We start from the raw sequence: 27,471 nt of genomic DNA, 5'->3' as shown, positions 1-27,471 counted from the left end.
AGTTGATTGTGTTAAATACAGGTTTTCAATTCAACTGACTAGAGGCTGGGTTTATTTTATTTGGTTTTAGCTGAAAAAAGTTCTCTGTTATTTGTTTGTTGCCTACTTACTATTAAAAGAAAAGGGAAAACATAGTTTGTAACTTGAGGGACAACTAGCATTACTGCCTCTCAGCACCACAGAGCAAAATGCCATTCTGTATTTAGTTAACACAGTGATGAAGATCTCAGGCTTTTGAAACATTTTATTTCAGGGAGATCTAAATTGTGTGTCCTCATAGATTTTATTTATTTATTTATTTTTTAATTAATTTATATTTTTGGCGGCATTGGGTCTTTGTCGCTGCGCACAGGCTTTCTCTAGTTGCGGCGAGTGGGGGCTACTCTTCTTGCGGTGAGCGGGCTTCTCATTGTGGTGGCTTCTCTTGTTGTGGAGCACGGGCTCTAGGCGCACGGGCTTCAGTAGTTGTGGCGTGTGAGCTCAGTAGTTGTGGCTTGTGGGCTCTAGAACGCAGACTCAGTAGTTGTGGCTCACGGGCTTAGTTTTGGTTGGTCCGCAGCATGTGGGATCTTCCCAGGCCAGGGCTTGAACCCGTGTCCCCTGCATTGGCAGGCGGATTCTTAACCACTGCACCACCAGGGAAGTCCATATATTTTATGTTAAACTAAGCTTTGTTGTTGCTTCTCTCTGGAAAAGTTGCAGAGATCTTTCATCTTCTAACAAGAAGTTCTCTGTTTGGTCAAATGAAGCTCTTTGAGGATGGTTTTGTCTCTACGTTTAGATGCCTTGTATTTGGGCCTCAAATTTCTAAAGTTACAGATCCATTTTGAGGCACAGTCCTGACTGGTTTTCACTGCACTTCATCCAGACTGTGGCTATACTTTTGCATCATTTGGAACATCCATAAAGCTGGTGGTTTGTGAAGCACAGGTTTCTGTCAGGCTGAGGGAACTTTTGTGACAAGAGTGGATATTACTATTTGGATCAGACCCTCATTAATGCCTCATATTTAGTAATTCCAAAGGAAATGAAAGTTATTTTTTAAAAGTTAAGTCATCAAATCAATAGTTTAGAAAAAAGTGGGACCAGGTGGTTGCTTCTTTATTTTACACAGGATACTTGTGCAAGATATCTTGGTCATTATTGTTTGTTTTTATGATAGTTCTTTTTTTTTTTTTTTTTTTTGCGGTACATGGGCCTCTCACTGTTGTGGCCTCTCCCGTTGCGGAGCACAGGCTCCGGACGCGCAGGCTTAGCGGCCATGGCTCATGGGCCCAGCCGCTCTGCGGCATGTGGGATCTTCCTGGACTGGGGCATGAACCCGTGTCCCCTGCATCGGCAGGCGGACTCTCAACCACTGCGCCACCAGGGAAGCCCTATGATAGTTTTTTTTTTTAGATTTATTATTCATTTATTTATTTATTTTTGGCTGTGTTGGGTCTTAGTTGCAGCACATGGGATCTTTGTTGAGGCATGTGGAATCTTTCATTGCGGTGCGAGTGCTCTTCGTTGTGGTGTGCGGGCTTCTCTCTAGTTGTGGCCTGCGGGTTTTCTCTTTAGGTGTGGCGTGTGGGTTCCAGGGCACGTGGGCTCTGTAGTTTGTGGCACACGGGTTCCAGAGCGTGTGGGCTCTGTAGTTTGTGGCACGTGGGCTACACGTTGAGGCGCACAAACTGAGTAGTTGTGGCACATGGGCTTAGTTGCCCCGTGGCATGTGGGATCCTAGTTCCCTGACCAGGGGTCGAACCCGCATCCCCTGCATTGTAAGGCAGATTCTTTACCACTGGACCACCAGGGAAGTCCCAGTTGTTTTTTTGTGTTTTTAAATCACTCAGTTTGGTCTTATATTTAGCCACATGTTGTCTTTTTCCCCCCCTGCATGATTGCTGTTAAATATGTAGATTTTACATACAGGGCTTAGTCTGAACTAAGAAATGATTAATGAAATAATTTGGTAATTGTACGGGTACCAGAAGAGATGATTAGCATGTTATGGTAGGATGTTATTGTACCTAGTGACTTGATTAGATCCACAGAATCGCTAAATCTTTGTAGTACTAAGTCTTGCTTCAGTGGGGTTCTGTTGTTTAAGAGATTTGAAAAGGAAATGAGGGTGGAGATAAAAGAAACTGGTTTGGACTTGTAGTTGATTTTTAAATCTAACTCTTTAAAGTTTCCTTCAGTTATCTGGTTTCCTCTTGTATAGATGGCCAGTAATTCCTGGTGATGATCATCCGTATCTATTGAGATTAGTCTCTGATCTCCTAGTATTATAGTGAAATCAGAGAGGGACAGCTTTTCCCCAGTTAAGCAAATTATTTTTTAATATTAAAAATAAACTAGGAGATTACTACTACTGTAATAATAATGGATCCAGGCTGTTCCCTTTCTTAATTACAAAGAGAAAGAGTACTTGTACAGAGGAGCAACCTGTGGACCCGACCTTAACCACAAGTCAAACTCACACAAGTCAAACACCAGGTCAAACTCACAGGACAGACTGAGTGTGTGGCTCCTGTTGTGATGCTCTGAGATGGACATAGAATCAATTCTGCAGCTTTCCTGTCTGAAAACATTTACCTCAAATTTAATCATGAGGAAACAATCAGACAAATCCAAATGAAAGGCTGTTCTACCACAAAGCTGGCCTGGGAGTTTCAAAAATCTCAGCATCAAAAAAGAGGTCCTGCCTTCCTCCTCAACAGAAAGTGCTGAGCAGCGCTTCTGGAGAAGAACTGGAAGACATGACAAGATAGTGACAAGGGACTCACCGGACAATTCAGGGAATTTTTTTTTTTTTTTTTTTTTTTTGCGGTACGCGGGCCTCTCCCGTTGTGGAGCACAGGCTCCGGACACGCAGGCTCAGCGGCCATGGCTCACGGGCCCAGCCGCTCCACGGCACGTGGGATCCTCCCGGACCGGGGCACGAACCCATGTCCCCTACATCCGCAGGCGGACTCTCATCCACTGCGCCACCAGGGAAGCCCCAATTCAGGGAATTTTAACATTAAATAACGTACTTTTGTATTAACTATATACTGTCCTACATGTTAAGTTTCCTGGCTGTGATGATTATATTATGTTTATGAAGGAGAAGCACAGAACAAGAACCTTGTGATTTGAGGTGAAGGCTCACAATGTCTGCAAAACTACAGGCAGTGAGGGAGAGAGTGGGAGAGCACGAGTGTTCCAGCGTGGCAAACTTGACACTCAGGGAAACTAAAAAGAAATTAGGGTTTACCAGTTGGATTAGAGACTTTTTCTGCCTTCTTTCCCTCCCTCCAAAAATTTGTTGCAATTCATGGTAATTGCTTCTTTACCTGCCTTTTAAGTCTGATAATAGAATAGAAGCATCTTTTTAGAATAATTGAAGTTTTCATGAAACCCATAGAATCATTTATTTTTTGCATAATACAGTAAGTGGTGTTATAATATCACTTGTTTTTATGATAATAGTATAGTTTGACATGTAATTTTAGAGGTAAAAAATCTTAGGTCTTAAACTTTGAGTTGGATCATTCTAAGGAACTAAAGATTATAAGATCAGGAGAATGATTAGAATCATTTCTGATCATTTCTCTTAGGTTACTTAATGCTATTAATTTTTCTCTGATAAATGATTCTATTTTTCTCAGTGTGCTAATTAGGGATGTCCATGAACAGAAGCTGTGAACAGTGAGACACAGCAGGACGCTGGTGTTCATGCACATGTTGTTCCTTTAGAGTGAAATTAGAGTGCTTGGTGGTGCAGGATTGACTTTTAAACAGAATTTGGTTTTGATGTTTTCAGATAATCTTTTGAAAATATTTATCCCTAAAAGTTTATCTATATGTATATATAAATTACTTTCTGTTTCTTTCTTAGAGGAGTGAATGTCGTTCCTTTTCTAGAACTTATTGGGTTACCTGACAGCGTAGTAAACATTCTGAAAAATTCCCAGAGTGGAAATGCACTGACAGCATATGCCCTGTTTAAGGTAGGTACTGCTGTGGGTAGATGGCTCCTCACACTGAACCTCTGTAACACTCCGTGCTTGCTCCCAGGGTTACGTTTGTAACTTAAAATACCGTGTTTCATCTCTTACATGTCTAATGATTAAAAGTAAACTAAAATTTTTAAGGGTAAATAAAATGGTGGTTTAGGAAGAATTGCCTTAAGAATAGGTAGGTTTTTCATAACCTGCTGTGATGAGACAAAGTGAGACTTCTGAATTTCTAATGAACAGGTTGTCTCTGTGACATTTCTCCTATTGATAGTACATTAATTTTCCTTATTCAGAGATCCACATGCCACCTGACATGTTAGTGAAATTTAGCATTTATTTTACTGTTTATAATAGTTTATCTTTCTAAAAAGTAAAATAGTAAAGTTTAATCAAATTGTTTTATGTGATAAACCTTAGACTTAGTTGTTGATGTAATGTATGTTTCATTTTGGAGTTCATTGTCTTTACAGTTGTTGTCTGGATTCAGAGAATGACATCTTTGTAAATAGATAGTTTTTACAGTTATGGGTCTTTATTTTGGAAGAGAAGACTCATATTGTAAATTGTGGAATTTAGCTATATTAATCTAATTTTTCTCAACTGACAAAAAATTAGGTTCTATGTAGCTTTATCCTAAGAAAACAGGTAGAAGAGATTGGGAAACTAAATGTTATTTTACTACTGTTATGAAAATACTTAGAATTACGGGTTTATAGTAGTATTCAAAAATAATGTTGTTTTATTCTGTCATCCTCATTAAAATCCTCTGAAATATTGGGAGATTTCTTATATGATAATTTTGACTAGAGGGCTAAAGCTTAATTGCTGAGTTTTTCAACATTAAAACTTATGAAATTAATAAGTTATCAAGTTTTTAGTTACAGTGTATATAATTTAACCTTAATCCAACTGTCATGATGGTTGAAACCATTTCCCTAATTATAACTGTTCCTTATCCCATGCTCTCATTTCACAGTCTGTGTGTTAAGTCTTTTTTTAATGTCTGTTGTCTTTGATCATGAGCTCCTAGGAATTTAGAGTTATGTCTTCTTTCTTTGTATTTCCACTGTGCCTGTGCTGTGCTCTGGAGGCACATCAGTGCTCAGTGCCTGTTGGCCTGCTTGGAATTGAAACACAAGGTTGGCACGCAGGTGGGCTGGCGTGAGCAGGGGCTCTGCTCATGTTCCTGTGCAAGGAAAGAGGTGTGGAGGGTCCACCTGGGTGTTTGGTTTCTGTAACCTGGTTTCTCAGGTAGAGCAGCAGACACTGAGGTTTCTTGCCTCAGAATGTGATGCAGCCTGTGCTCTTACAGTTCTCCCTTTGTACCAGTTCATCTACTAGTTAGTTTGGGACCTTAAACCTCTGGTCAGTTGACATGTGTACATGTCTCCTATATGTGTGCCATTTTACCACTTTTTGGCCTCATGGAAGTTCCTGGTTGGGATGCCAAGCCCAGCATGGACTGTAATGAGAAAGTAGCATAAAGCCTGGAAAAGCCAAAGAAAAGAGATTTGGAAGTGAAACTAAACTAAACTCAGTGAAGAATAAACATTTGGCCCGTGCTTGCCCCTCAGTTTGGTTCCGGTTTAGATGAATAGTGTGTGCAGGTCGGCAGGGTTTCTGGGGAGTGGAAACGCATGTGCCTTTGTTATAGGGAGGGTCCTGAGCCCTCCCTCTGGTTCTCAGTGAGTCTGCCCCCCAGGTTCACTAGCACATGGGTACAGAACTTTGGTGCTGCCCCTGTGAATGTTCTCTAATCCTGGGTCAGTGTCTAGGTGACAAATACGGAATGTTAGGAGGGAAAACCATATAGGATGTAACAGCCTTATGAAGCAATAAAGTAATTGATAGTTTGGTTATTAACAAGAATTTTAACGTCACACTGTTTTTGCTTTAGACAACAGTTGTAATCAGTACTGATCTGTCCATTTCATTTTCCCACAGATTGCAACGCCTGCGCGGTACACTGTGACCCTGGGGGGGACCTCCTTCACTGTGAAGTATCTGCGCAGCCGTGGCTATATGTCGACACCACCCCCTGTGAAGGAGTATCTGCAGGACAGGATGGAGGAGACAAAGGAGCTCCTCACAGAGAAAATGGAGGAGACAAAGGACAGACTTACTGAAAAACTGCAAGAAACCAAAGGAAAGGTTTCTTTTAAGAAAAAAGTGGAATAGGGTGCCTTATATACCAGGTTATAGACAGTTCCTGCACTTTAACCCTTGGGGACTGGACAAAGGTACATGCTCTTGATTATTTTTTTGGTTAGCAGCCTAAATATAGCAGTTCTCTGAGGGTTAAAGAACTAAGATAACTTCTAAAGTTGAACATCACTAGAAAAATCAGTGTTTTTTGAAAAGAAAAAATGAACCCAGTATAAGAATTTCATGTCAGTAGCAGTGTTAAGCAGTGGTCCATGTCTTCAGTCATCCTTGCTTTGTGTTTAGATAGCTGCTGACTCCTTGAATAGCTGGTGCGGCCCTACACAGATTTAACACTAGGTCTTCATCTTTTTTGTTATTTGAGGTTTTAACGATATTCACTTCTCAATGTGGAGACAAACTGTTATCATCAGAACTGCCTGTGAATAAGAGGATATTTAGTCTTTCTCTAAAGATAGTATATAACGGTTACATACCAGTTAAAATGTAGACTTCATATAAAGAAAGCTGAATGAAAATTGGGTCATATATATGTAAATAAGATGTATTGGTTATATGTAAATGAAAAATTGACCCTTTAAAAATGATTTTTACCTGAAGCTTGCCATAATCAAATTTTTTAAGCAAATCTGTGCGGTCATAGCACTTTCTCACCCAGAATGTAAAACTGTTATTCCTGCATCATGTCCTCTCCAACTGATCTCTCAGAGGAAAAGGGAAGATCATCACACCTTAAGTTTATGGTGGAGATCAGATACGCTTAGCAGTGCCTGCAGCTGTGGTTCTCGGCAGTGCAGGTTTGGGAGGATGGGACCTGCCTGTCCCTGCCACCTGGTCTCCACCAGCCAGAGTCGGTCTTGATTCCATTATGCAGTAAAATTTTAAGATTGTAGGCTGCTGTTTTCCTCTTGCATTGAAACATCCTTACTTGAGCATTTTACTTGAATTTTTTAAATAGCAAACTGTCATTAAAACCTGCTTGGAATGAAATTCAGTTGTTTTCAGATGTGAAAGTTGCCACAATTTGTGTGGGTGTGTTTGAGGATGTGTTTGTGTGTTTCCTTTTGCTCTAACTGCCTTTACTTCAGTTCTAACCTTTGAGTTGAAAGAGGGAACGGCCTCTTTCTAGATTGTCTTTGTTGTGAGTGATCTGATAAGGCCGCAGGCATCACTGCTGTGAGGCAGGGTTTTCGTATTAAATACTGAGTTTGGCCAAATTTAGAGAATACTTTAAAGGGAAAAAAATGTTTGCATTTGACATGTCTCATCATTATATTGGCTGTGCTGTGGTTGGACTCTTCTTTGTGGGGGTGGGTAGAGTGGTGAGGGGGCAGGGCTCACTCTGCCACATGCAGGCCCGATCAGGCAGGATGGTTTGTCTCCTGATACAGATCAAACGTGTGACTTCAAATTGACAGCACATTTTCAAATTCAAAAACAGTGAACATGTTTTAGCTTGTTTATTAAATAATTCACATTTTTGCATATATTAAATGCTAAGATGGATATTAACAAATTTCTTGTTTGTTTATTTTTAACCACTGAGACTGCTCGGTTTAAAATCATGTGTTATATGAAACTTTCTTTTTACTTTTCACATTGCATAGGGCGTGTTTTCCAATGAGGATAAATTGTGGGTCTTTAGAAGCACTAATAACCCTGAGTTTCCACCTTTGGTTCAGCCTGTTTGAGATTTGTTGCCATCCAGTTTCATAATTGTGTTGTACTTGTCCAGTTACAGAAAGTGAGATAATAAGGAGTGCTTTGAAATTCTCTAGTAAAACATTCTCTGAAGGTGTAAGAAGTTCTTTTGTCATTATTTGGTATCAGGAATATCTGATCTTGTCAAATGCTGCTGCTCTCATCTTGCTAACCTAGTCCTTAAGGGAAGCTACAAAGAGCCGAAAGGGGGACCCCTGGAATATGTGTGTGGAGTATTCATAGCAGGCCAGCAGCACATAGTGGGCATTGAGTTAAATTATCCGGGTGTGTGTGTGTGGTAAATATCATAACCATTTCATTTACAATAAGCCTTATACTTGCTGTGTCTGGTGTGCACATCTGTATTTAAGTAGGATTTTTGACAGGGTAAAGACGGAGCCATGGCTGAGATTTAATTTAACACCTATAAAATAGATAAAAAGTGTTTGCTCAGCAAATTAACAATTGAAATGAAAAATAGATTAGGTAAAAAAAGACTTAGTTTATTCAAGAAAAATAGCAAAACCAACCTTTTAAAGTACCACAAAAATGTCTCTTACTGAACCAACATTTTGCATACAGTAGGGTGCTATTTGCAGATTCCAACAAAGGAGAAAGAGTTCATGTATTAAGGTCACCTTCCTGCCACTAGTAAAAATAATAAAACTATGCCTTCAAATATAATCTTCAGCTTATTTGTTATAGAATCTGCCTTCCATTTATTTACAGATGGAAGACGTTACTGTAGTCCTTTATGCTCTAGGAAGCAGTGGAGCTATTGGCTGTCTTATTTCAGTGACCTCAGAAGGTAATTCCAGGAATTTTATAAACATCTTAACAGTTTGGGCAGAAGAGGTGTTTGAAGAAAAGAAGCAAGTTGTACGTTAGACATATCTAGCTCTTTCTTGTGTTCTTTCCACTTGGTTCATCTTCAGGATTTCTTATCCAAATTCAGATGTTCTGAACAAAGCCACTGTAGAAGATTGTAGAGTATGGTGATGGTAATGAAATGGACAGAAAATGTTTTAGCAAATGAGTCAGAAAGAGTACGTGCATCTTTCCTGATACCTTTGAGATGATACCATTTTTATAAAATGCATTGGTGAGATATACATTTCTGAATTATTAAAGGATTCTGTCTGAAAAATACTTGCTTTCATGGTAATATAGACATATTTCTTCTGTTGGCTACATCTTACTTTTTAAAATGGGGACCTTCATTTATTTCAGATTTTCAAAATTGAATCTCCATAGGGAAGATATGGAGTTAGTTTAGAAGAAAGTAAAATACATTTAGATTAAGTGTTACCAACATTGGTTTGAAGTGGTTTTTGGTATTAGATGCTTACTCAGTGGGCTTTTCCCAAGCCATGGTCTACGGTGCGTCCAGTCACATTGGCCTAGAGGCCGGAGTTGCACAGGAGTGTTCATAAAAAGTATGGGCCTCTCTACTGCCTTGGAATTTAACCACCTGAACCAGAAATCTGCAGAACCAGAGGTGGGTGCTTTTAATTATTCATTCCGCAAATAGGAGCTTTGTTTGGTCTCTCCTGGTCCATCTGTATATTACGGAGTACCCAAAAGATTCTGCCTCCTTGACCCAAAGGAACAATAGAGGCAAAAATTCTCCTTCTCTTAGAGACTTGGCCAGAATTTGTCTTCAGCCGTGAATTTTGGCCTGGCTTTCTGATTTTTGAAAGATATTTGTCCTGCATTTTGAGCATTTGAGAAATGCTAAGTTTGTGCCGATTGGGTATAGTTTTCCCTCTGAGATTTTTTTCCTTTGTGACTTCCATGTCAAGCTGGTTCACTTTAACTCATTAAAACAAGTTTTTGGTTGTCTTGCTTCTTCGGGGTTAGGCTTTGAAAATCAAGCTGTATTCTTCCCCGTAAATCGCTGGCAGCCACCAACAGTAATGATGACAGATCATAATTATCTTGTGGCAGTTATCTGGCTATTTTGACAAGAATGATTCTCTCAGCAGAGAGAATGTGGCTTGACTTCAGAAGCCTTCAAGGCAGAGTATGACATTATTCCGCTGACTTGGATAGTGCTCGTGGGAAGTGCACAGGCAGCCCCAAAGTCCTCCTCAGCACTTGTGTTTTCTCTCTACAAGTAAGAGGGCTCATGGAGCCTGAGACGAACAGAAAGCACTTTCACGTTGTGTTTTCTCTGGGACAGCATGGTCCATAAGAGCAGAAGTTGTAGGACAGGTCAGAGATAGATGTTCCACGTGTAGCCACAATATATTCTCATTCTTCCTGGCTGTGAGGTATGCATAGAACCTTTCTTCCTTCTTTCCTCACCTCTCCCTCCCTCCCTCTGTCCAGCTTTTTCTGCTTTGAATTTTGACCATTTTAAATGGTAGAAAACTCTCTTTGACGTGAAAAAGAAAAAGGCAAGTTTGCATGCAAGCGTGCCTGGTTGTCCTGCGGTAGCCGGTATGTGGTTCTCCCTCCCTCTGGTGGGCAGGCGCTATGGCCCACTCCTTAGTAAGAGCGGGACAGAAAGCTTGCAGGTGTTTCCTGACTTTCTAATCAGGTACCTGCTGAAAGTCAGCCTTTTACTCCATTTGGGTAATTTCATAAGATTACTTTTAAGTGTACCATATATGAAATATATCTAATATAATCTACATGAAATCTACCTAATATAATCTAAATAGGGTAAAACAATGAGATGTTTCAGCTCCTGAGCACTAATTGAGGATTTGTTTGTTTTTAAAAAAAGAACATACAGCATTTCCTCTATATACACAAATATTAAGCTGTTATTTTGTATGCACCTCTAAGTATGAGATTTGAGATTCTGTAATGATTTGAAGCGCATTTTGACTAATTTGTATTTTATTGAGTTTGAGTCAGTATTTTCTTTGGATACAATCTTGCGACTTAATTATGGCTGTTGCTTTACTTCTCTAAGAATAGTGGCTGTTTGGGTTCTCTCTTTGCAAGGGTCCCAAAGGCACAGTTTGTCCAGTCCTCAAACACTGACTGCCCTGCCATTCACCTTGGTCTGGAGGTAGAGTTACAGGGCTTGGTTGCCATCGTGCTCCATCACCATGTGCTTGTTATTCCCCTCCTGAAGAAGATGGAAGATACTGGTAGGTTGTAATTGCATTCCTCACTTCTTTTGGTTTGGTAATAAGGGACAAGTTTTACTTTCCAAAAAAAGTTGAAAATATTATTATCAGTAAAACACTTGTCCACAAAACCTAATGCAACTTCTGTTGAGAAATCTAGATCATTTTGTAACTGCATTATTTTGGAAGCATTTTAGATTAATAGAAGTTTTCTCAGTCATAAACCCAATTTTCCCTCTAGTGGGTCACTTCAGAATGTTGAGGCCAGTAGCTGTAGTTGAAGAAAGGCACAGGAGAGCCGGGTCAGACGTTCAAATCCAGGAACTAAGAAAGGTAAAGTAAGTACCTGCTTTGGAACTTGTAAAATTCTTTGTATTTTTGGAGCTGAAGCCAATTTATGAATATTCCTAATCCTCTGTCCTCTTCTGGTGACTTCTATCATCTTTTCCCTTTTAACTTCATAATTTTCTTTTTTTAAATAAATTTTTGTTTGTTTGTATTGGCTGCGTTGGGTCTTCGTTGCTGCACACGGGCTTTATCTAGTTGCTGTGAGCAGGGGCTACTCTGTTGTGGTGCTTGGGCTTCTCATTGCAGTGGCTTCTCTTGCTGCGGAGCACGAGCTCTAGGTGTGCGGGCTTCACTAGTTGTGGCTTGTGGGCTCAGTAGCTGTGGCTCACGGGCTCTAGAGCGTAGGCTCAGTAGTTGTGGTGCATGGGCTTAGTTGCTCCGTGGCATCATAATTTTCTTTAATTCTTTCTTTAGAGTGATATTTCATTATCCAAAGAGGATTCAGCCTCAGAAAATACCCCATCCTCCCGTGGTAAGAAAGTGAGTTTGCTTTTCCTACTGAACTTGTGTGGAGGGTCATGGTGGTGGTCACAGCACCTGAGCCTGCATTTGCGACACTTGGAACAGCTCAGATTGGAATTTTCCTTTTCCTTGGGGTCAATCGATGGAACATCTGAAGCATCAGGAGCTGGCTTTTGTGGTTACTTTTCTCACTGGGAAGTTCAGTGTATCCCCGACTAAGAACTGTTAGGCTGGCCTCTCTGGGAGTGGAGAATGTGTGTGCGGGAGGTTTACGGGAGGTTGACAGTGAGGCAAAACCATGTGCTCGTGGATGGTTCTGGAAGGAAGGGAAGTGTGCCAGCATTGGTGAAGAGGATGCATACGTGGTACAGGATCCCGGCACCAGGAGCCTGGGGTCCTTGCGGTTTCCTTGAGGCTGTGACAGCGCTCAGATCAGTGTTAGCTCCCCCACCCCTCACAGAAAGGAAGCCAGAGAAGGAAAAAATGGGGGCAAGGTGGGAAGTTATTTTTTTAAAACTATTCTCCCTTCAGATTTTCACATTTTATTGCTAAGGTTGTAAGAACACTCCCCGACACACACACAACATGGTTTTTTAACCAAAAATACTGTCCACATCTAGAGTAATGAGAAAAGAAACAGATGTATTTTACTTAAAACCATGGCGAGGAGGTTTGGGTCCTGGTGGTTCAGTCTCTGCCTTCACACAGGTGCTCCAACCCCCTTGGCACTAACTTGGCCCGTTTTCGTCACTGGCATTTTAAGCTGCAGTGTTAGCGTAGAGAGCATGCCAAGACAGAGTGCTATTTACAAGTCTGTAGGAATTGGGTGAACCTGGAAAGTGAAAGCTGAGCAGCACAGCTCCCTCTGTGGGGGCCGCATGTGGCAAGCACACCCTCTCCTCCAGTCTTCGCGCAGGTGACCCTGTTGTATGCGTGACATTTGAAGACATTAACCTGAGACAGAGCTAATACTTGAGGCCACCAGGTCTGTAGGCTCCAACGCCTGTGCTGCCCTTGAACTGTAAGCAGGAAATCTCAAGCAGGACTTCAGGGTCCCCCACCGAAGCCAGGGTGGCAGACACAGCCTGGCTCAGGTGGGGCTAAGGGGATGGGTCCCTGGCCTGCCACGTGGGAGAGGCCAAAGTCAGCACTTTGATTTGAAAGCATGCTTACTCTGTCTGCTAGTGTAGACTGCTAGAATATTTTGTGCTTCCAGATTCTGGTGGTAGTACCACAGTAAACTCTATAAATGCAAATGGCTTTGTAAACAGGTTAAGTCATATAGGAGCAGTATACTATACACAAGTGTGTGTAAATGTATATATACTGTTTCCTGGTAAAGCCTTTTGAAAGTCTGTATTGCAGTTAACACCATGCTGTGTTCAAATGACTAAGACTGTAGCTTTTGATTTTTTTAAAGTAAGGTGAATGAGGTTTACATTATTAGCACAGAAGCCCAAAGTCTGGACAGACACATGCCATCAAAACAATGAAATTTACAAATGCACAACTTTTACCTTTTTGGCTGTTATTTTTAAAACATGTATTTTAATTAGAATCCATTCAAAGCAAAACGTCAAAACAGTGTAACGAGAGAAATTATGATGTTTTAAGTAACAGGCTCGTTATAAACTGTTTTGTGCAAGTGTCATCATGGAGAGTCAGAAATAAGTGTTTGTTCCAAGGCCACTGTGAGTGGCTCTCTGAAGGATTCTGGAGGTTTCTTTCGAGCACACTGCTTTTCTAGATGTCCTCGAGGGTGCAGGGAGAGGGCTGCCTGAGTTGCTAGTCCATCTTAGCTGTTGGCAGCTCTGCTGTTTCACAAACGATCCAATGAACAGAAGTTGGTCCAAGAAAGCCAGAGACTGGTGGGGTATGGGATCCGGTGCAGGCCCTGAAGTGCAGTGGGGGCTCCCCATGTACCAGGTGGGTCAGCAGGGAACCTATCGCCAGGGAGGGAGGTGTTGGCCTCTGTTATGTCCTGTGCTGAGTGTAGCCTGAGCAGAAAACAGTGGGTCCAGACCTTGGCGTCTCTCTCCCTGGCTGGTGGTGCCTCGGCTTTCGAGGGCCCACAGGGGCTCCTTGGCCTTTGGCACTTCAGCTCCAGCCTGATGGACAGCTCCTGGGTCACAGGCAGCCTCCAGGCCTATTGTCTGTTTTTGGCCTGGGGCTTCTTCTGAAGTCTTCAGAGCCTTCTCAGTGCACAGCCAGGGCTGTGGGAAGGGGTCCCACAGGCCCCCGACAGTGGAGATCAGTGTCCCGCCTCCTGTCCTGCAAGAGTGCAGTCTCTGGTTTCTCAGCGCCACACTGAGCCCCGCTGCCCAGATGGACACCAGTGGGCCCACCCTGACCATCTCCTGCCTCCTTCAGAGCAGCTCCAAGTAACCTCCCTGCACCCAGACCCAGCCAACCAGGCGACCTCATATAGAAATGGGTTTACTGAACCCAATCCAGTAGGAATCAAGCCTGGAATCTCCTCTCCTTCTGTGACGAAAGTTTATACTGGTCTTACCTTCACTGAGGGATATAAGTTTGGGAAATATTCTTTAAAATTTCTCAAATATCTGCTGAATAAGAGATTATAGAATTTATTCAAGAGCATAATGTGGTTTATCAGTGACTATTTGCTGTTTTAATAGAAAGAAATCCTTTTCTTACAGCTATTTACCTCCTTATAGCTTTCTAATCCCCTTTCCAAAATTGTCTTAAAAAATTAATTCAGAATCTAAAATGGGTTTTATGGGAGCTCCTTGGCGGTCCAGTGGTTAGGACTTGGCGCTTTCACTGCCGTGGCCCAGGTTCAATCCCTGGTCAGGGAACTAAGATCCCACAAGCTGCGCGGTGTGGCCAAAAAAAAAAAAAAAAAGTTTTATAACTAGAGTTTGGGGCCCATACAGTTATTTAAATGGTATTTTAAGATTTCAGTTTCCAAAGTTCATTTGTTTCCACAGTTCATTACTAACATATAGAAATGCAAAAATATTTTATTTGTATTTCCTGTAACCAAGCTAAACTCACTTATTCTAGTAGTTTGGTAGGTTGTATGAAGTGTTTTTTTGTTTGTTTGTTTTGGGTTGTTTTTGCGGTACGCGGGCCTCTCACTGCTGTGGCCTCTCCCGCCACGGAGCACAGGCTCCGGACGTGCAGGCTCAGCAGCCACGGCCCACGGGCCCAGCCGCTCCGCGGCACACGGGATCCTCCCGGACCGGGGCACGAACCCGCGTCCCCTGCATCGGCAGGCGGACCCCCCAACCACTGCGCCACCAGGGAAGCCCTGTATGAAGTTTTATACATTCACAGTTATGTAATCTGTGAATCCATATACTTACTTAGAGCTTAGAGATATCATTCTAATCTCTCAGTGAAGGAAACTTAGATTCCTTTTGCTCCATCATCACGAACTGAAAACCTCTGATGCCAATGACCTTATTAGCCTCTGAGGGTGTCTGCTGAACAATTCTCTTTAGAAGTCTTGCTCACGTTTTGGGCTGAGTTGACTCAGTTTGTCTGTGACAGCTTCCAGAAGCCTGAAGGTGACACCTCAACTCAGGTGACGATCCCTGAGTGTTCTGTGTAGAACCCAGAACTGTATGATGTGATCTGCCAGGGTTTATAGCAAATATAATGATTTCTGAAAAGTCAGAGTGAGTAAGAACTGAATGGGACGGTTACCTGGGGAACCGTAAGAACCGTTTCTGAGACGGGTTTTTAAATGCAAGTAGTTTTCCCCCCACCCCCCAACATATGCTTTGTCTGTGAAATATTTTTTTAAAAAAACAGGAGACACGTGTATCAGTGATCTTTTTTAATGATTTTGAGCTGTGGTTCGAACACAGCATTAAGAACAAGCAGAAGAGGCTGATTTCATAACACATAGCACTTAGAGCAACATCTTCCTTTAAAAGTCCGGATTGCGGTTACAGACCTTGGGTCTAAGAACTACATCCCCTCGCTCAGTTAAAGAGGCAGATACATGACAGCTGGAAATCTTTCTCTGTGTATAAGTGGGAATTATGTTGAACAGTAAGCACAAATGTCTGTTTAAAAAAAAGACTTTAACAACTTCAGATTATTATAGATCACGTGAACAACTGTTGAAAAGTTCAGATAAAGTTGTACTTTTTCATTATAAAGCAGCCTAGTGAAAATTAAGTGAATTAAATGCTATGAATAGTATTGTACATATTTAAAAATAGCTTTTACACCAGAAAGTGATTTTTGAAAGCCATGAAATGAAGAATAGCAATATACCAGCAAGCACATTAAGATGAACCAGTATAATTAACAGTAAAGTTTAAGCCTCTATTAGTTCTGTAGAAAAGCCATGACGTGGTAACAAATTTAGTGCCTTTGAGTCCAGAACGTCCTCAGATGACACTCCTGCTTAGCAGTCCTCCCAAGAGATGAAGCCTGGGGGAGTTTTTCTAACAGGGAGGAGCCTCCACCCTTGACCTGAACCACCAGGGCCACTGCCATTGGCAGTGAGCAGACAGCGGGGGCAGTGGGTACAGAAAACACAGATCCCCATCTTCTTGTGGCCTTGCAAAGCACAGTCAAAGAAGGGCTGACCTTTGGTCCATTAGCATCAAGAGTTGCAGAGGTGTTTTCCGTTTAAGGATAATCAGTAATTGTTTTGTAGAGGACAAGAGTATGACTCCGTCGTGATTCTCAAAATCAAAACATACACCACGGAACAAATAAAAAACAAGGAATTATTAGAATTTACATCCTCTGATGACAGAATAAACTGGAAATAGGGATCAGGTGGGCAGAATTTCACGAAACTGGATGGCACTGGGAAGGATGCCCACACCCACGATTTCATCCACGGTTTTGTGTTTTTTTTGGGGGGGTTCGCGGCCCTCTCTCACTGTTGTGGCCTCTCCCGTTGCGGAGCACAGGCTGTGGACGCGCAGGCTCAGCAGCCATGGCTCACAGGCCCAGCTGCTCTGTGGCATGTGGGATCTTCCCGGACCGGGGCATGAACCCGTGTCCCCTGCATCGGCAGGTGGACCCTCAACCACTGCACCACCAGGGAAGCCCCTCATCCATGGTTTTAATGAACATTGTCATAGGCTCTTCATTTTTCAATATTAGAATATTTGAAGATAAATGCAGAGGTCACCGTCAGACACTAAAGACAGAGCTGTAAGTAGATGCTGAGTCAGGGGGTGTGACATGGTCCCTGGTCAGTGGCAAAGCCTAGTTTGTTTCTGGGGTCGTAATCACCAGGAGACACCAAAAGGAAGGGACAGGACATAAGAATTCACTCGGCTGGCTGATTGCCAATCTGCTAATTATAACCCATAACAAATCTTTCTGAGACTGGGGTCTTCTCAAGTGGACTGGTTTGTCCTAAGTTATTTTTCCTGCAAATGCTACTGTTCATTCATTGGTTCCACAGCTTCCGTTTGTCAAAAAGGCACAGAAAGACAGATGGTCACAAATGCGTCTGGACTGCACAGTCCTCTGCTGCACGCTAATGTGCTCACTCTGACCTAAGTTTTGCAATTTCAGTGAAAAGTGCACTCTTCACTGGGTTTGCCCTCTTCATTCTACAACATGAAACAGAATATTTTTTCATAAAGCAAGTTGAAAGATCCACATTTTTTTCTGATTATAGCTAATACTGGTCCAACTGAACATTATCGAAGGGATTAAAATAAGCATCTGGTGGCTCCAAAAGGCTGTGGTATTTTAAAAAATTATTTCTTAAGTGTTTTCACAGCAAAGATGCAACTCTGATTGCTGTACATATGTTGTTCATAGGCTGTGCTTGCCTGTTCAGACTTGTTTCCCTTGTGTTATAATACTGATATTTATTAATAAACTACATAGACTTTTATCTGTATGCATCCATTCGCACATTTCCTTATAAAAGAGGACAAAGCACATAGGCATTCACAAATTCTATGCCATTTCTCTTAAAATTGGTATCTATACCTTATATTGCAGTATTAACAAAGTTTTGTTCTACCCATTGGGTAGGATTATGTGCGTAATATAGTCAAGTTATATACAGCACCTTACAAATGAACGCCTGACAGACACTGAAAGCACCATTGTGAGTGAGGCACAACAAAGGGGGCTGGGTTCCTGCATCTGCAGAAGTTAGAACATGAAACACCTTGGCTGCTTAAAAACTACTGCCACGCTGAGCTCTATGAAAGGACGTGGATCTTCACCATCTGCATCTCTGTACAGCTCTCACCCCAGCACCTCACACACACTGAGGACAGCGCTGCTCACAAGGCGTCCCTCCCTGCACACCAGCCTGAAGGCAGGAGCAGCAAGTGGCCGTCTAACCCTGGCCGTGAACATAAACTTGAACTGTGCAAGATGCAGCACTTGGGGAGTAAAATAAGCTAAAGCTGAAATCCTGATTCCTGCGGAATTCGCACAATTCAGGTGAGCTACTGGGACCCACTTGTGGTTGGGGTGAGTGCAGGTCTTTCATCTGCTTTTGTTGGGCCCCTTTAGACACAGCGTCCTTACACTGGGGGGGACTTGCCAATGCATCTCCATTTCGCCAAGGCCAAGGTGACCGTGCAGAAGGGGAGCCTGGTCCCTGCTTCTCCACCAAGGTGCGGGGTGGGGGTGGGGGGCTGTCACCGCAAGGCCCCACGCCCAGCACAACTATCTTTCCTAGTCTTTCCTTCACAGACACTGCTCAGCTCTGGAAATTTTAAGAAAAATGAACCGTACACTAACATGTTGCTGTTCTAAGCAGCAGACCTCAAGCAGCAGCCTTGGCACAGCAAACACAAGGCTTGGGGAACAGCCCCTAGCCGCTGCCTCGCAGCCAGGCCAGTGTGGGAGCCTGGTGGCCAGCAGCAAATGGAAGCTGCTTTGGAGGGGCTCGTGGACCTGGACAGTCTCTGCAAGGACTCTCTGGACAGAAGAGCAGGTGGAGGTAAGATCCAGGCCCACCTGTCAGGATGCAGCCACTGGTTCTGAGGAGGGCGGGGATTTGAATGGATTCTCCCAGATCTGAGCTGCTTTCGAAAAGTGCTTGCCTTTGAGCCCTTCTCATTCTTATGATGATAAAATACAGGTGAAGAGGGGGATAATTTGAAGCTGGAGACACGCTTATCTGAGTACAGGTCCCTATGCTGGGGTAGAAGGCCCCCCGCTTCCTGCTGGCCCCTGTGTCCTCCTCTCCCAGCTGCAATTAGTGGACTTAAGTGTCATCCTCATGACAAACCTTCCCAAGTTTTGCACATTTTCCTCTGCTGTCTGAGCTGTGTGTCCACGTGTATTTGTGGTACGGAGGACAGAGGGTATATGCTTGTCAAGCTTTTTTAACACTGAATTTTGGTCCCAGATAGAACTTCGTGTTGGGTTGGCCAAAAAGTTCGTTCAGGTTTTTCTGTAACATGGAAAAACCTGAACGAACTTTTTGGCCAGCGCAATAAATGCACAATTTCTTCAGCAAAATCTCTTTTGTAGTAAAGGACAACCTTAGTGTCTGAGGAACACTGGGCTTGCTGAAAAAGCCAACAGACACATGAGTGTTCCTATAAGTGGGACTCAAGGTGCCTGGGGTTCATATCCAGGGAGTCGCTAAGACGATGGAGCCCAGCTCCCCACCCACTGCTCACTGATCCCCTAACCCTCTGGTTTCTAACCTGGACCCTCAGGCCCCACTGATCAAGCTGCAGCTTCACAGTCACGCCTCTTTCCACACCATGTCAGCCACAACCTTCGAAAAAGCAGAGGTCTAAATTACCTTTTTCCTGTGTTGAAGGGAAATTGACTATTAATTCAATTTATGACCTTGGCTTTTAAACTAATTCATTACAGAGCCTCAGAGACCATTCAGGTCATGGTTTGATATGTCTGCATCATTAAATAACTATTTACATTAGAGGCAATTATCTAATAGGGTGGCCAAAAGGGAGCAGTCTCGGTTTTGAAGAACAATTAAAGTTATTTGAATTAAATAATTGTTTTACCAGTACTGTGAACATCTGCAAAATGTTCAGGTGCTTGCAAAGTGACTAAGGAATTTATAAGTTTCTAAGCATAACTCACCATTTTGAGCTAGAACTACTGGGTGTGTTCACCCACTCTACCAGAAGTGCAGGTGAGGTTTGGAATGATGACACCATCAGCCAACCTCCTCATTCTGCACCTAAGGGGAACGCCTGACCGATAATCTGCCCGAAGATGGGGAGGACAGGCAGTTTCCCACCTTCACCAGCAACACAAGGGGAAACCTCACGCCACGCAGAGTCCCAGGCTCCTTTAAGCACAGGCTTGAGGTCGAGGCCATCTGATACGGTGGGTGGGTGGGTGTCCTCTGGTCAGGCCCCCAGGACTCTGCCCGTCCCAGAGCTCCTGCCATGGCCCTCAGCGTGCACACTGCTCAACAGGGTCTGAAGCATGAGTGACAATTGTTGACCACCATCTTCTTTTAAGAGATTGACTACTTGTGTGGATGTTACTGTGTGAAATGGATGAAGATTCCAGTTCTCCAAACAAAACCCAGGGACCTACCAACCAAGAGGAGCCTTGGAAAGGAGCAGCAGAAAGCAGTTTGAGAGCTTTCTGCCAGTAGCACGAGGGCACCTCACCGGGCAGCCACCTCCGAGACCACAACAGCAGACACCCGGAACTGCAGGTCAGGGTCCCAAGTCATCCCTCCAGCCCTCGGTCCCTGTGAGAGCAGGCAGGGGCTGCACAGAAGCACCCCACCCGGGTGCAGCAAAGGCAGATGCTTCTGTGAAGGAAGTTACTTTAGGTGAGAATGAATGTTACAATAATTAAGGTTAGTTTTCTAGTTGATTTTAGCTGCAAGTTGTGCTTTTTACCCTGTGCTCTGAGTTGCTCCCCGCCCAGTTCTGGCCTCCACTGCAGAGGCTTAGTGACCCCTGGGAGCACATCTGGTTCTGAGCACTGCATTCCTCCCGGGTGCTGGTCCGCATACTTGGCCACATGGGTCCCTTCCTCAGTCCCAGGGGCTTCTACACAGTATCTGCAGCCAGTGTCACACACATAACAGGGCGGTGGGCTGCACAGAAGCGACTGCTGAGTCTTGTTGACCAGCCATCCAGGCCTGAACTCCACTATCCAGGGAAGGAGAGACCGCAGGAACACACTGAAGTCATGTGTTTCAACAGTATAAAAATAGCCACCTTGCATTTTAAACAATTTATTGCATAAAATAGTGTATTATCTGAGTATATTTCATGCTACAGTGAAAAAAATCTAAATTACCACAGAAACTGCACTGCTGGAGGGCCAGGGCAGCACTGCGTGGTGTGTAAATGCAGGTGTAAAACACGCAGCCTGAGGCTGGAGGGACTCAACACACCAGGGATGCAGGAAGTTTCCTCTGCTCCATCCAGAGTCTCCAGGTGCCTCAGTGACACATTCACTGCTGTGTGGTGACTTTCTTGGTGAATGTAAGTAAGTGGTGTACATTAGGCTACCTCCCCTGACACCCTTTCCTGCATGATTATGGGGGAGATGATTATGGGGCCTAATTTTAATCCACAGGTGAAAAGACAACATACAGAACTTCGAGTAAAGCTTCCTCATTATCTTAAACATGAAGATAGTGCAACTTTTAAAACACAGCATCACAACACTGATTAACCCCTTGCATTCATCTGACTTCTCCACTTTATACCTTGGCACACAAAACAGGAATTTAGAATCATATTTTTAAAATAAAAAAGTTCCACAGTTTAGGGGTGGGAAGCAAACTGGCGATTCTTCCCCATAATGTATAACAACATTTTCCTCTGTATTCAGTTAATTGTAAAACAGGCCATTCTGGCCTCTTCCCCTGCTGCGTCTGCTTTCATAGTCAAGTCAGATGCCTCTGTGGGTTTTATTTCATAATGTCTTCAAAGCACCCCTTTGTGTTCTCATGCCCACCCTTTGCCAAAACCTGCCCTTTCCTATCACTGCCCCAGATGAACACCGTTTGCGGCCAGACTGGAGGAGGTTTGTACTATTTCAGCCTGCGTGCGGCTCCTGTGGAAGGAATCATTGTTTTACTGAACTTGCTGTGCTGGGGACGGAGGAGCAGTGCCACCGCCTCCCTCCTCCTTTCTTAAGTCAGGTATGCACGCAGGTCAGATGAGGTTCCCGGGCTTCCTGTCCTTGCCCTGAATGGGCAGCTTGGTGCCCCCCAGGGCCGTCCCGCTGGAGTGGCAGTCTGCTCCCCCTGTGCGTGCTGTGCTGGGGGTGGAAGAGAGTGGCACCCAGGCAGTGGCCCATCACCTCGCTGTAGGCCGGGGGTGGCCCCTCCATCCTCCTGTTACTGCTGCAGGTGCTGGCACTTATGCCTGAATTGCTGCTGGGTGGGCGTGGGCCCCCGCTGTAGACGGACACGTCTATCAAATCGCTGTCAAATATGGTTCGGTTGGGTGGGGCCCTCACAGACTCTCGGTTGAGTTCCATCTGCTGTTCGGGGTCCCGGAGCTGCAGGGTGCAGGGCCCCTGGTAAGGAGGCGGCTCCTCCCCGTCCGACAGGGAGATGGTGGGGGGAAGGTCGATCTCGTGCTGCACGTAGGGGTAGGTGGGCTGGAAGCGGCTGAACCGATCCCTCTGGAGAAAGGTTGGGGCAGTCCCCCCATTCCTGGACCGCGGTGCGTACATGATCTGCAGGGAAAAGAGCAACACCTGGGAGATGTTCTTGGCACAGTGATGACCACGGACGTGATGGCAGCAAGGAAATTCACGTCTGTTCTCACCCATCTGAAAACTTTTCCCCCCAAAACACATGTAAAGGCTATTCCAGAAAAACAGGTTTTTCGTTCCTAATGACTTTACAGCACTCACCTTGCCAAACCCAGGACGGTTCAGCAACGGATAATTGCGGTTACCTGAAAATGTAGGTTTAATGGAGTTATTGTGTACATTTCCCACTGGTCAAGGAGAACACAGGAGCCCCCCCCCCCACCCCGGCCTGCCCACCATGTGACCTTCTCTGGGCCCCACTCCTGTGATTCAGAGGAGTATAGAGGGTGAAGAATTTTCATTGTAAATGTAAGTTGTAACTTCACAGGATGGTACTTGGAGCAGGTACAAGACATTGGGTCAATTTATGAGTTATTTATAGGAGCTGTTGCCCTATCAATTACTTAAAAATATGAAACAAGTGACTTTCTTTCTGGATAAAAGTTTCCTGTAGTTATTTTTAGCAACTGACATGAAAACTATTTTATATTCCAACGTAAGTATAATTATACTTTTTTCCCCCCAAAAGAATCCAGGTACTCTCTTGCATAGCTTCTCATCTATTCCACCATCTCACTTTCTTCTAGAGGAAGGACATATGTATATAAAGATATACATCCATCTGTCAACTTCTCTCACACCATGTTTTTAACTTAAAGGCAAAAAATGTTATTTTTACAATCATACTATTAAACTGGGAGATGGGGTGAATCAAGCGGTGATGTTTATAAGCTACACCGACAGCCACCACCTCATTATCAGCAGCCTAAGGCATCAAGTGAAGATCCTGGATTCTCGACCTGTTTTCCCGAAGGAGCTCTGGCCAGGCACAAAGAATCCTTGGGAGAGTCTAGGGAAGACCCCTCCTGCACCTCTTAAACCAAGTTACAGGCACAGGCCTTGATCTTCATCTGTGCTGACACGTTCAACCCTTCCACCAATTTTGTTCATCCCCCTCTATGCATCTCCTGCCACCCACACCCCACCTGTGTCCAACCCCTTACCTCTGAGGTGGGCCGAGGTCCAAATCTGTCTGAAGGCCACAGGCGCCCTTCCTGGTTGGGGGGTGGGGGACATAACAGGAAGATCATTAGTTTCATGCAGCAGCACCCAAAGCCAAGGGATCACACTCAGCTGAGCGCAGGCTGTTTAACACCCGGAACCACAAAGCCCCAGCCTTTTGTTACCTGCACCCCCAGAGGAGTCGTGGCCACAGGAAAGTCAAACAGTTTGGGTCTCCCCACAGTAGCCTTGAATGGTGTGCCCATCTACACCGCTGGCTTTCAGACTGAGTTTCCCAAACCTAAGAGCCCTCTGTGCATTTTCTTATGAATTGATTCCTCAGTACAAATGCTCACGAGGAGTGTGGAACCTGACATCTAGTTGTTTAGTAATCTTTCAAAAATGTTTGGCCAGGGACTTTGCTGGCGGTGCAGTGGTTAAGACTCCATGCTCCCATTGCAGGGGGCCTGGGTTCAATGCCTGGTCAGGGAACTAGATCCCACACGCATGCCACAGCTAAGAGTTCGCATGCCGCAGCTAAGGAGCTGACGAGCCACAACTAAGGCCCAGCGCAACCAAAAAAAAAAAAAGCCAGACCAGCAAGGTGATGAGCAAACAGTAGGCATGATTAAGGATCACTTCTAACACCATAAACTTTTCTACAGAGCATTTCAGTGTGGTATCCCTTCTGAACCCCAATTGTAGGCTATAGCAGGGTCTGCGGGGCTTTTGTGACTACTAAGAGAACGGGGTGGTGGGTAGAGAAGTGCCTGTATTTTTGGATTCCCAGGAATGTGCACATACGACCTCCTGCCATCATGGCCTTCTGTGACCTGAAAGTGCCCACCGGTGGACTTGGGAGGTCAAACAGCCCCAGGTCTTAAGAAGAGAAAGTGACCTCCCCTGCTCCTTGCAGGCAGGCATCCACCACGGCCCCCCTCGCCGTGAGCAGGTGGCATCCCTAGATCTGACTATACAACTATGTAACGGCAACAGAGTGGCTCTAACCAGATGTCCGAGCCCTAGGCAGTGCTCCTTTGCGTCAAGGGCGATGTCACTCCTGCGTTGAGAACAGCACAGAGCATCCTCCACTGTTCCTAAGAATTCCACCCTTGGCAACAGCAGATTAAAGCACAGGGCGCAGCCTGACAACCAGATATCACAGCACCAAATGAAGCGGGCAGGAAGGGATCCAGAAGACGGGTAGTAGCACGTTTTCTGAAAACGGCAATAACTATTCTCAATGGCTTTATTTTCCTAGAAATTAGCAAAACTGGAAAAGTGCCTAAAAGAGATCCACACCAAGCCTTGCACAGGTGGAATGTTGTGGTTCTGCAGGGACCCCCTCCTCTTCAGGGGCCATCGTCACGGGACGGGTCTGCACCACCACAGCCTCCGCAGGGCACGCACCCGCTCCTCGGCCGCCGCCCCTACTGCTCACTCAGCTGCTCGCTGGCGGCTGCCTTGAGCTCAGGCTTCGCAGGGGAGGCCATGAGGTTGGCCTCTTCTGGTGCACCAGAAACAGCCCGGCGAGACCAGGGCCCAGCCACCCCACCACCCTTCGCAGGAAGCCGGGTCCTCTGACCACGACGGAATAAGCTGGGAAATAAGATAGCAGCTCACAGAGTTTTGAGCAACAGGAACAAAATCTTGCTAGTATCGCTATTGCGGGCCCATACGCACTGCGTCTTTCGTAGCTGTTTGCTTGTGAGAACTGTTCCCTCATGCCGCATTGCGTCCACAGAGCACCTCCGGCGCCCTTGCGTTCCTGGTGGCCCTGAAGACACCCCTGTGGGTGCCCCGGGGAGCATGGCCACCAAGATCCAGGCCCACGAAAGCCTTGGGCCACCCTGAGGGGCTCTAGTGATTCTGCATCTTCTGAAAAAGGGACACAGGACAACTCCGGATCTCACAGGCTTGAAGATGTGCATTTTCAGGTTCCTTTACCCTCAAGGAATCTGCATTGTATTTTCCCCCTTCTGAATGGTAAACAGCCACGTGGCCAGAAAATTATCCCATAAGTTGAATCTGCCTGACACTAAAACGTCTGCATTAAAGATAAAAAAATCACGTGCTCTTCCAAGTGCTTGTCTTTATGATCCCAACGATCCAGATGTGTCGTCTGCAGACCTGGAACACAATGACTGGAGTTTTTCCTTTTAAATCTGTTTGGCACTTTCTGTGGGCTGGGTGGTGAGTGGAAAATCAAAATTGTCTTTTCTAAAGTTGTGGTAAATTATACATAACATTTACTATTTTAATCATTTGAAAGCATACAGTTCTGTGGCATTAAGTATATCCTCGTTGCCATGCACCCATCACCCCCATCCATCTCCAGAATTTGTCTTCCCAAACTGAAAACGCTGTACTCACTGAACACTAACACCCCATTCCTTCCTCCCCTCATCCCCTGGTGACCACCATTCTACCTTCTGTCTCTATGAATCTGACTATTCTAGGAACCTTGTCTAAGTGGAATCATACAATACTGTCCTTATTTCACTGAGCATAATGTCTTTAAGATTCATCCATGTTGCAGCCTGTGTCAGCATCTCATTCCTTTTTAAGGCTAATATACTCCATTTCAGGTACATACCATATTTTGTTATTCATAGATATCTTGGTGGTTTCCCCTTTTTGGCTGTCATGAATAATGCTGCTGTGAACAGGGGTGTATAAATATCTCTTTGAATCTCTGCTTTTCATTCTTTTGAGGATACACCCAGAAGTAGAATTTCTGGATCATACGGTAATTCTATGTTTAATTTGGGGTTGGGGGGAACCACTACTGTTTTCCATAGCAGTGGTACCATTTCGGTTCTAATTTCATCACATCCTTGCCAACACTGGTTATTTTCTGGTTTTTTGCTAATAGTCACTCCAGTGGGTGTGATGTGGCATCTATGGTTTTTTTAAAAAATTAATTTTTGGCTGAGTTGGGTCTTTGTTGCTAAGCGCGGGCTTTCTCTAGTTGTGGCGGGCGGGGGCTACTCTTTGTTGCGGTTTGCGGGCTTCTCACTGTGGTGGCTTCTCTTGTTGCGGAGCATGGGCTCTAAGCACGTGGGCTTCAGTAGTTGTGGCTCACGGGCTCCAGAGTGCAGGCTGAGTAGTTGTGGTGGACGGGCTTAGTTGCTCCACGGCATGTGGGATCTTCCCGGCCCAGGGCTTGAACCCGTGTCCCCTGCATTGGCAGGTGGATTCTTAACCACAGTGCCACCAGGGAAGCCCCTCTCACTATGGTTTTGATTTGTGTATGATTAGTGTATTAAGTCAGGGTTCTCCAGAGAAACAGAACCAATAGGAGATTGATTGATTGATTATAGGAATTGGCTGCCTGTTTCTGGAGGCAGAGAAGTCCCACAATCTGCTCTGCGCAAGATGGAGACCCAGAAAAGCCAGTGGTATAATTCAGTCCAAATACGAAGGGCTGAGAACTGTGGGGGGGGGGTGTCCACTGGTATGTCTTGGACTCTGAAGACCCAAAAACCAGGAGCTCTGATGTCCAAAGGCAGGAGAAAATCGACATCCCAGCTCAAGAAAAGAGAGAAAGAAAGAACTTGCCCTTCCTCCATTTTTTGTTTTTTTTTTTTTTTTACTCAGGCCCTCAAGGGGTTGGATCATGCTCACCCACATTGGTGAGGGCAGATATTCTTCACTCCGTCTACTGAGTCAAATGGTAATCTCTTCCGGAATTACTCCCATAGACACATTGCTTAGCTCAGTCAAGTTGACACATAAAATTAACCATCACAATTAGTGATCTGAGCTCTTCTCATGTGCTTATTGGCCATCTGTATATCTTCCTTGGAGAAATACCAACTCAGGTCCTTTGCCTATTTTAAAATTAGGTTCACTTATTTTGTTGCTGAGTTGTAAATGTTCTTTATACTTTTTGGATATTAATCCCTTATCAGATACCTGATTTGCAAATATTTTCTCCCATTCTATGAGTTGCCTTTTCACTCTCTTGATAGTGTCCTTTGACAAGTTTAAGTTTTTAATTTTTGAAGTCCAGTTTACCTATTTTTTTCTTT

At 44.4% G+C, this 27,471-nt stretch overlaps 2 protein-coding genes across 24 annotated transcripts in view; one reads left to right on the top strand and one right to left on the bottom strand.

The window, feature by feature from the left end:
• Positions 1–25,390, top strand: part of FAM210A (family with sequence similarity 210 member A) — a 53,401-nt gene extending 28,011 nt beyond the window's left edge. For 6 of the 23 annotated variants that reach the window (XR_007471634.1, XR_007471632.1, XR_007471630.1 and 3 more), the window contains 6 exons: positions 3,866–3,977; positions 5,931–6,226; positions 10,806–10,954; positions 11,175–11,266; positions 17,948–18,656; positions 20,165–23,958. Coding sequence is in view for 1 of the 23 variants with exons in the window: in XM_049697768.1 (XP_049553725.1) it covers positions 3,866–3,977; positions 5,931–6,164 (346 nt within the window). In the remaining 22 variants the exon portion in view is untranslated. Of the gene's footprint in view, positions 1–3,865; positions 3,978–5,930; positions 7,666–10,805; positions 10,955–11,174; positions 11,272–11,695; positions 11,762–17,947; positions 18,657–20,164; positions 23,959–24,698 lie in introns of those variants that run through there. The other 17 variants (XR_007471628.1, XR_007471627.1, XR_007471623.1 and 14 more) reach the window with 17 other exon arrangements.
• Positions 20,882–27,471, bottom strand: part of LDLRAD4 (low density lipoprotein receptor class A domain containing 4) — a 304,079-nt gene continuing 297,489 nt past the window's right edge. Inside the window, 3 exon segments of the mRNA XM_012535261.3 lie at positions 20,882–21,888; positions 21,890–22,357; positions 23,440–23,490. Of these exon segments, the coding sequence (XP_012390715.2) occupies positions 21,829–21,888; positions 21,890–22,357; positions 23,440–23,490 (579 nt within the window). The 3' untranslated portion in view covers positions 20,882–21,828.

This window comes from Orcinus orca, chromosome 15 (assembly GCF_937001465.1).
Source record: "Orcinus orca chromosome 15, mOrcOrc1.1, whole genome shotgun sequence".
Classification (NCBI taxonomy): Eukaryota; Metazoa; Chordata; class Mammalia; order Artiodactyla; family Delphinidae; genus Orcinus; species Orcinus orca.
The sequence above is the reverse complement of the archived record's forward strand: the minus strand, read 5'-3'. Positions and strand labels throughout refer to the sequence as shown.